This window comes from Nicotiana attenuata, unplaced genomic scaffold (assembly GCF_001879085.1).
Source record: "Nicotiana attenuata strain UT unplaced genomic scaffold, NIATTr2, whole genome shotgun sequence".
In the NCBI taxonomy this organism is placed as follows: Eukaryota; Viridiplantae; Streptophyta; class Magnoliopsida; order Solanales; family Solanaceae; genus Nicotiana; species Nicotiana attenuata.
In genome coordinates, this window is record NW_017671622.1 from 154,250 (window position 1) to 163,924 (window position 9,675).

A 9,675-nucleotide genomic window follows, 5' to 3' on the forward strand; every position below is an offset into this window, starting at 1 on the left:
CTCCACCTTCTGATGAACGTGAAATCATATCACCAACATCCCCCCTCAAGTTGGAGGGATGTGAAACAATACCCAATTTGTCCAAAATGGATCTGTGAGATGACCCGGAAAGGGGTTTTATAGATATATCGGCAATCTAAGAAAGTGAAGGTACATTCGACAAAGAAATAAGGCTGGCAAGGTGCTACCGACACACAAAGTGAGAGTCGAGATCAATGTGTTTGGTGTGTTCATAGAAGACGAAATTCTTGGCAACGCGGATCGCCGCCTGACTATCAGAGTGAAGCAGCATTGGAAAAGAAGTAGAAATTGAGAGATATTGTAGAACTCGTGCCAACCATGTTGCCTCTGCAACCACGCAACACATTGATCGGTATTCGGCCTCCGCGGAGGATAGGGAAACCAAAGATTGTTTCTCTGATTTCCAAGAGACTATAGCCCCGCCTAGGGAGATAAAGTACCGACTGATTGATCTTTGTGTATAGGGGCATCTGCCCCAATCGGAGTCACAAAAGGCTACCAAATAAAACTATAAAGAAGAAGCAAGAACAAGCCCATACTCAAATCAGTGAGGAGATAACAAAGGTACCGTATTTTAGCCTCAAAGTGAGGAACTTGAGAAGTTTTCATGTATTGGCTGAGAAGCTGCACTGCAAAGGATAGATCAGGATGGGTATGAGCGAGGCAATTCAACTTACCTACGAGCTTCCGATAGATTGTGGGGTTAGACAATAGGTGGCCAACATCCATATGAAGATGATTGTCACACCTCCATATGGGAAAAGGAGTTTTCCCAATTTAAGTGGCATTATTGAAATGAGATTGATTTATTTTATTTATGAGAGTCGCCACTCGAAATTATTTAATTACGCTGTTCCGTGTCAGTTCAGAAGACTAGGTGGGTAGGTTCGAGGGCGAGGAATGTGGACATGTATAAATTATGGTACTCGAGAGGCAAAAAGGGTAAGAACGGAGTGGGTATTTTGGTGGATAGGAAACTCAGAGAGTCAGTGGTAGAGTTCAAGTGGTAAAGGTCAGGTGGGGTAAATGATAGATTAATGGCGATTAGGTTAGTAGTTAGAGGGATCACTCTAAATGTTATTAGCGCCTAAGCACCACAAGCAGGCTTAGATGAGGAGGTCAAGAGGTGCTTCTGGGAGGGGTTGGACAAGGTGGTGCGTGGTGTGCCGCTTTTGGAGAAGCTATTCATAGGAAGAGATTTTAATGGGCATATAGGGTCGTCTGCTGGTGGATATGGCGAGGTGCATTGCGGCTTCGGCTTTGAAGATAGGAACGGAGAAGGTACTTCACTGTTGGATTTCACTAGAGCTTTCGAGTTGGTGATCGCGAACACGAGTTTTCCAAAGAGGGAGGAGCATTTGGTTACTTTCGGAGTACGGTGGCTAAGACTCAGATTGTACATCCTTCTCAGGTGATGTGATAGGTGGCTTTGCGAGGATTCCAAGGTTATCCCGAGTGAGACCCTCGCGACAAAACATAGGCTCTTGGTGATGGACGTCGGTATATTATTAGAGGAAGAAGAGGTATGCTCGGGGTTAACCGATGATTAGGTGGGGAGCCTTGACGAGAGATAAAGATCAGGAGTTGGAGGGAAGGTTGATTGTTATGGGAGCCTGGAGGAGTAGCAGGGATACTAGCGAGATGTGGACATCGACATCAGAATGTGTAAGAAAGGCGGCGAGAGAGGTGTTAGGGGTCTCGAAGGGTTACTCTAGCGGGCATCGAGGCGACTGGTGGTGGAATGACATGGTCCAAGGTAAAGTGTAAGCAAATAAAGCAGCATATCTTAGGTTAGTGGAGAGCATAGACGAGGAAAAGAGGAGAGCGAAAAGAGAAAAGTATAAGGAAGCCAGGAAGGAGGTGAAGTTAGCGGTCACGGAGGCAAATACTGCAGCGTTTTCTCGTCTGTACGAGGAGTTAGGGGACAAAGGAGGGGACAAGAAGTTATTTCGGCTGGCCAAAGTGAGAGAAAGGAAGGCTCGTGACCAGGATCAAGTGAGGTGCATCAAGAACGAAGAAGGAGGAGTATTGATGGCAGATGTCCAGATCAAGCGAAGATGGCAGGATTACTTCTATAGACTTATGAATAAAGAAGGGGACAAAGACATTGTGCTAGGGGAATTAGGGCATTCCGGGAGTCACCTAGACTTTAGGTATTGTATGCGTATTAAGGTAGAGGAGGTTATGTGTCACGATCTAGATTTTCCACCCTCGGGAGTCGTGATGGTGCCGACTAGTGAAAGCTAGGCAAGCCGGTTATTCCAGTTATTTAACCATTTTCATTTTAAATCCCTTAGCAATTCCAAAACAATATAATAAAAGCAGCGGAAATATTAATAACATAAACAGTGGGGAAGACGAAATTGATTAATTTAGATTTAATACAAATTACGGAAGTCTAAGTACAACTCTACCCATAATTGGTGTCACAATGTCACAGACCATCTAAGAATACTACAAACAAAGTCTGAATAGAAATACACGAATCTATGTCTGAATAAGTAAAAACAGAAAGGAAATGATAAAAGAAGATGCCAAGGCCTGCGGACGCCTGCAGGACTACCTCGGGTCGCCTGACGGTCTGGAAGCAGCAACCTCAGACTGGTCCAGAAGTTGCAGCACTGGGATCTACACACAGTGTAGAGTGTAGTATCAACACAACTGACTCCATGTACTGGTAAGTGCCTAGCCTAACCTCGGCGAAGTAGTGACGAGGCTAGGACTTGACTACCAACTAAACCTGTGCAGTTAAATCATATACAGAGGAAAAATAAAAGCAGAAATGTACAGGTAAAGGTAGGAGAGGGAAAACATGCTGCGGGGGAAATCAAGTAACAACAGAAAATAATAAATAAAACTAAAGAACACCATAATTCAATTATCAGCAAGAGTCTAGAAATCAAAGACAAAGTTCAAGGCATCACCCTTCGTGCTTTTACTCTCGTCCTCACCATAAGAATCAAAATAATCGGCACGACATCACCCTTCGTGCTTTTACCTCACATAATCATGGCACGAAATGATCCTTCGCGCATTATCACTCATATCATGGAACGATATTGTACATCGTGCGGCACGACATCACCCTTCGTTCTTTAACCTTACAATATTGGCACGGAATCACCCTTCGTGCTTTAACACTCTCTCACAATATCATGCATGACATCACCCTTCGTGCTTTAACTCTCTTCCTTACCCAAACAACAATCACAAAGCAATACGGGCAAGTGAATCAATAAAATCACAACAAAATCCCGGCAAGGAAACAATAGCATAACAACATTATCCCGGCAAGGGAAACAATATCAAAGGCAATAACGTCCCGGCAAGGAAGATAATATCAAAAGCAATGACATCCCAGCAAGGGAGACAATTTCATAAGCCTCTTCTTTTTTTCACAATTACTTTACAACTCAATTTATAACTTGAGTCAACGCTATACAATGCTCAATTATCAATGATGCTTTCACAAATCAATTCGCAACTTGATCCAACGCTCTACAATGTTCAATTATCAATAATACTCCCACAATTCAATTCACAACTTGAGCCACCTCTCTTCAATGTTCAATTACCAATAATACTTCCTCAATCCTTGTCCAACAATATATATATCATCACATAAAGCATGAACAATATGAAACGGAGTCACATTTATCGAAGTACAAGACTCACGGGCATGCTTGACACCGACGTATAGATACTCGTCACCATGCCTATACGTCGTACTCAACAATTATCACATAGCAAATAAGACACGACTCCTAATCCCTCAAGCTAGGGTTAGACCAAACACTTACCTCAATGCCACAAACACAATTCAAGACTCAACTACCGCTTTACCTCTTGTTTCCACCACCAATTCGATTGTATCTAGCCACAATTTAATTAATACTATTAATGAATTCTAAATGAATCAACTCTAATGCATGAAAAATGGGTTTTCAAATGATTTCCTCATAAAAAGTCAAAAATCAACCCCCAGGCCCGCTTGGTCCAAACCCGAAATTCGAACCAAAACCCGATTAGCCATTCACTCCCGAGCCCGGATATATAATTGATTTTGGAATCCGACCCCAATTTGAGGTCTAAAATCCACAAATTTCAATATTCTTAGGTTTTTCTCAAAATTTCCAATTCTATCATGAAAACCGTAGATTCTAGGACGGAATCTTGTAAAAAAGTTAAGGAGTGAAATAATGAGTTTAAAATCACTTACTTGTGTTTTGAGGAAGAGAGAGTGTTTGAAAAGTCGCCTCTTATGTTTTAGGTTTCTGAAAATTGAAAAATAACTGAAAAGTCCCGTTTATATACTCCTCTCAGACCCTCAGTGTGGACCGGATAAAAAGGATTGCGGTCGCGGAGCTCCACCGCGGACCGCAAAATATCGAGCGCGGCCGCGAAGACTTAGGCTTGCTCACCGCGGACCGCATAAATCCCACCGCGGTCGTAAGAAATCATTGCGGACTGCAAAGCCTGTTTCAGAGACCTGCAACTTCTCTGAACCTGCAACAATTATTTTTTTCTAAGTCTAAATGCACTCCGAGGCCTATCTAAAATTCACTCGAGCCCTCGGGGCTCTAAACAAAACATGCACCCTAACCTAAAAACATCATACGGACAGGCTCGTACGATCAAATCATCAAAATAACATCAACCACAATGAATTAAGCCTCAAATTCATGAAATCTCTCAAGAACATCAAAATTTCCAATCTTCCCAAATAAGGTCCAATTTATACTGAACGGACTCCGATTCTTATCAAACTTCACAAATTCAGCTAAATTATTATTCCAAACATGTACCGAGCTCCGGAACCAAATACGGGCCCGATACCATCAATTTCAACATCTTTCATTTCCCAAAAACTCATATTTTCCAGAAAATAATTTCTTCAAAAATTCATCTCTCGGGCTTGGGACCTCGGAATTCAATTCCGGGCATACGCCCAAGTCCCATGTTTTCTTACGGACCCTTCGGGACCTTCACATCATGGGTCCGGGTCCGTTTACCCAAAATATTGACCGAAGTCAACTTAAATTTATTTTAAAAGCAAGCTTTATCATTTCACATATTTTTCACATAATGGCTTTCCAAATACGCGTCCGAACTGTGCATGCAAATCGTGGTGAGACAAAAGGGAAGCTTTAAGGCCTCGGGACACAGAATTTATTTTCAAAGCAAGTCATGACCTTTTGGGTCATCACATAATGGGAGCTATGCGTAAGATGAGTAGGGGTCCGAGCAACCTGGCCGGACGAAATTCCGGTAGAATTATGGAGGTGTGTGGGTAAAGCAGGTTTTGAATGGCTGAAAACTATTTCAATTTATCATTAGGATGAAGAGGATATCATATGAATAGAGGTGGAGTATGATGATCTCGCTATACAAGAACAAGGGTGATATTCAGAATTTTAACAACTACAGGTGCATAAAGTTACTAAGTCATACCATGAAAGTTTGGGAGAGGGTGGCGGAAGGGAGGGTGATGGATGCACTAACGTACCATATTCAAGGGGAGGTGCCATAGTGTATGTTCGTAATGATATAGTTCTGATTGATAAGGTGCGATGCTGCGTTAATGAGAGAATGAAGGTTTGGAGACAGACCCTAGAGTCTAAAGGTTTCAAGTTGAGTAGGACTAAGGCAGATTATTTGGAGTGTAAATTAACGATGCATCGGGGGAATGGACGTGAGGCTTGATTCACAAGTCATCCCCAAGAGAGGAAGTTTCAAGTACCTTGGGTCCATTATCCAGGGGATGTGGAGATTGACAAGGATGTCACGCACCGTATAAGAGTGGGGGTGGATGAAATTGAGCTTAGCATCTGGAGTCCTATGTGACAAGAAAGTGCCACCAAAACTTAAAGGCAAGTTCTATAGAGCAGTGGTTAGACCAGATATACTTTATGGGGCGGAATGTTAGGCAGCCAAGAATTCCCATACCCAGAAGATGAAAGTGGCAGAAATGAGGATGTCGAGATGGATGTGCGGGCATACTATGATGGATAAGATTAGGAGTGAAGCTATTCGGGAGAAGGTGGGCGTGGCTCCCATAGACGACATGATGTGGGTAGCGAGGCTTAGATGGTTCGGGTGCGTGCGAAGGAGAAGCATAGATTCCCCGGTTTGGAGGTGTGAGCGGTTGTCACTAGAAGGTATGAGGAGAGGTAGAAGGAGGCCTAAGAAGTATTGGGGGTGAGGTGATCAGGCAGGACATGGTGCGACTTTAGATCTCAGAGGACATGGCTCTAGATAGGAAGGTTTGGAGGTCGAGCATTAGGGTTGTAGGTTAAGAGGGAGTTGAGCACTTTTCTACGTTGTTTCCGGGGGCGGGCTAGGCTGATAATGTGTCGCCTTGGGTTGTTAGTGGTTTATGTAGCTCCCACACTATCTTCTATGGCATTAGTACTGGTTATTGTTATTGCTTTTACATTTATTTTCTGTTTCTTACGAGGCTGATATTATTTTATTTTTCTGGCTTCTGTTGATGTCATTAGTCTAATGTCTATTGTCTATTATTTATTTTCTTCTTCTTGAGCCAAGGATCTTTCGGAAACAGCCTCTCTACCCCCTCCGGGGTAGATGTAAGTTCTGCATACACTCTACCCTTCCCAGACCCCACTTGTAAAATTTTTACTAGGTTGTTGTTGTTGTTGTTGGTGTTTCGAGTCACCACTTATTTTAAAATCACAAATCAAGAAAAATTGACTCTGTTTAAAGTCTACGAATCATAGAAGACCGGGTAAGGAATGGTGTTAACCCAAGAGAAAGTATTAGGCATTCTGGTGTTCCACGGTTTTAGCGCGGTCACTTTATAATCATAACTTGGTTTGATTATGTATTTTTAGAACCTATATGCGTTTTCACCTTTATCGCTTTTAAAACTCGATTATGGCGTTATGGAATTTATTTGAAATGAACCACATGTGTGTGAATCCGTTTTATTTAGAGCGCTAAAAATCATGTGATGCGTGCGTGTACACAACTAACAACACTTTATTATTTGTTAATATTGTTTAGACCTTGATTTATTTTGGAATTCATAATTATATCACGCAAACGTGTATACAATCACGATAATAGATTAGAACGCGCCTAAAGCATCCACCGGATATTCAAAAGTTTATATTCTAAGCTAAGCTTGAGATTATTTGTGAGATAGGATTGCGAAAGAAGCATGGTGAACTTGAGACTGTGTTTTAATTGCTTAAACCATTTACCAGTGAAGGAACATATTTCAAATATTCTATATCTTACGGGATTGAGGATTGTGAGAATACACAGGAGAAAAATCTATATTTATTAACAATGATACAATGAGCCCAATATATAATACATATTTTACTCCTACTACATATAGGATTAGAACTATTTACACATAACTATCTATTTACCTCGAAAAATGTGATTAACAATTAAATATGGTTTGTGATTTTAAAGATATGTGATTTACTTCAATACTAGTGAATATATGAATAATATTAAGCTTAAGTAAGAAGAATTGATGAACCAAACCAGTGTTGTTAGAGCAATAAGGACCTCGAGCTCGATTATCTCAGGAGCCTCGAGGTGATCTAAGAGCAATAAAGTATGAACAAAAAAGTAAAGACAATAAAGCTGAAGAATAATTGTTGAGCACGGTAAACAAGAAAAGCAGAGTAGAATGTTCTATTGCAGTGAATGAGATATGCTTTACAAAGATTTGGGTCCCTTTATATAGAAAGGGAAAACCCCAATATGGTACATTTCTAATTATGGTAAAGAATTCTATTGGTACAGCTGTATAACAACCTAGTACGGACTTGTACTATTTCGTACAAATTTTATCCTGTAATTTATGCCCTGACCCACGTGTTCTTGAGAAATTCCAGCTCTTTCTTGAGTGTCCTCGAAATTGTACTACCCTCGAGGCAGGTCATGATGGGTCCTCGATTCGCCTCTCGAGGTGCGCTCATCTGGGCCCGGCTTGATTCTTACTTAGAGCTTTCAGAACTCAGACTCGTAGTGTAGTCTAGTCTTAAAAATCGAGCTGCCATTTCTAACTTATATAGATAGTCCCCACGTTTCTTAGAATGAAATGATAAAAAATGATTTGAATCTAGATTTTTCCGAGCCTGTCGTGATGATGTCACGCCCGTGACGTTGGCACTTGAAGTGATCGGAAATGTCATGTCAGTGTGCTTCCCCAAAACATCAAATAAGTTTCAGCTTTAGTCGACCACTTGCGTCGCCGGTCCCGTTCGTCGGCTTTCTATAAATAAGATGTTACTTGGCTGAACAAATACTACACCTATAAGATTCGAGATAAGGCCAAAAAACGTTGTTCATCAAATGCATAAATGTTGCTGGGTTGTTGGTCAGCCCAAAAGATATCACAAAGAAGTCATAATGACCATAACGGGTAGTGTCTTAAAAATGTCCGAGTCCCTAATCTTCAATTGGTGATATTCTAACCTCAGAGCGATCTTGGAGAACATCCTCGCTCCCTGAAGCTGGTCAAATAAATCGTCAATACTAGGCAAAGGATACTTGTTCTTGATTGTAACTTTATTCAACTGCCTGTATACAATGCACATTCTCATAGTACCATTCTTCTTCTTCACAAATAGAACTGGTGCACCCCAAGGTGACACGCTAGGCCGAATAAACCCCTTATTAAGGAGTTCCTCAAGCTGCTCCTTCAACTCCGTCGGTGCCATACGATACGCTGGAATAGAAATGGGCTAAGTGCCCGGTACCAGATCAATACCGAAGTCAATATCCCTGTCCGGTGGCATGCACGGCAGGTCTGCAGGAAACACATCCAGAAAATCTCGCACCACCGGAACAAAATCAATTGTAGGGGTTTCTGCACTAACATCCCTCCCAAAGGCCAAATAGGAAAGACAACCCTTCCCAACCATCCGATGGGCCTTCAAGTATGAAATCACTCTACTGAGAACATAGTCTAAAAAACCTCTCCACTCAATCCATGGAAAACTCGGCATTGCCAATATAACATTCTTAGCGTGACAGTCCAAAATAGCATGACATCGAGAAAGCCAATCCATACTGAATATCACATCAAAATCAACCATACTAAGCAGCAACAGATCAACTCTAGTTATCTAATCCCCCAATAGTCACTACACACGACCGGTATAAACGGTCCACAATAATAGTACCGCCCACCAGCGAAGATACACGAACAAATAAAACTAGAGACTCACGGGGCATGTCTAAATAATAAGCTAAATACGACGACACATATGAATAGGTGGAACCATGGTCAAATAGTATAGAAACATCTCGATATCATACTGAGATAATACTTGCGATCACTATGTCAGAAGCAATGACATCTGTTCTGGCTCAGAGTGCATAGAAATGGGTCTGACCTCCACCTGATCGACCTCCCCTTCTAGGGAGACCTCCAGCTGACTGGGCCCCACCCCGAGTTGGTTGTGCGGGTGGTGTAGCAGCTGGTTCTTGTGCTATCGACCGAGAACTCTGTTGCGGAGTCTCGCTCAATAACCTAGGTCAATCTCTCTTGATATGACCAACATCCCCGCACTCGAAACAACCCCTTCTCTAACGGAATTGTTGCTCCTGATACCCCGAGGAACTACCCGTATAAACCTGAGAGGACGAGGCATGGCAAGAACTCTACGC

At 42.0% G+C, this 9,675-nt stretch overlaps 1 protein-coding gene across 1 annotated transcript; it reads left to right on the top strand.

Moving 5' to 3' along the window:
• The first annotated feature begins 669 nt into the window (after positions 1-669).
• LOC109209343 lies at positions 670-9,411 on the top strand. The gene is made up of 4 exons (XM_019372604.1): positions 670-673; positions 1,126-1,432; positions 1,812-2,174; positions 9,354-9,411. Exons 1-4 carry the CDS (start codon positions 670-672, stop codon positions 9,409-9,411), a joined length of 732 nt encoding a protein of 243 aa, XP_019228149.1.
• Positions 9,412-9,675: the final 264 nt, after the last annotated feature.

What these genes read in the sequence shown, in the direction of transcription:
- LOC109209343 (XM_019372604.1), top strand. An exon ending in AGATTGTACATCCTTCTCAG is followed by an intron (nt 1,433 to 1,811) that starts GTGATGTGATAG and finishes AGCATATCTTAG; the next exon opens with GTTAGTGGAGAGCATAGACG. An exon ending in GGGAGTCACCTAGACTTTAG is followed by an intron (nt 2,175 to 9,353) that starts GTATTGTATGCG and finishes TCACTATGTCAG; the next exon opens with AAGCAATGACATCTGTTCTG.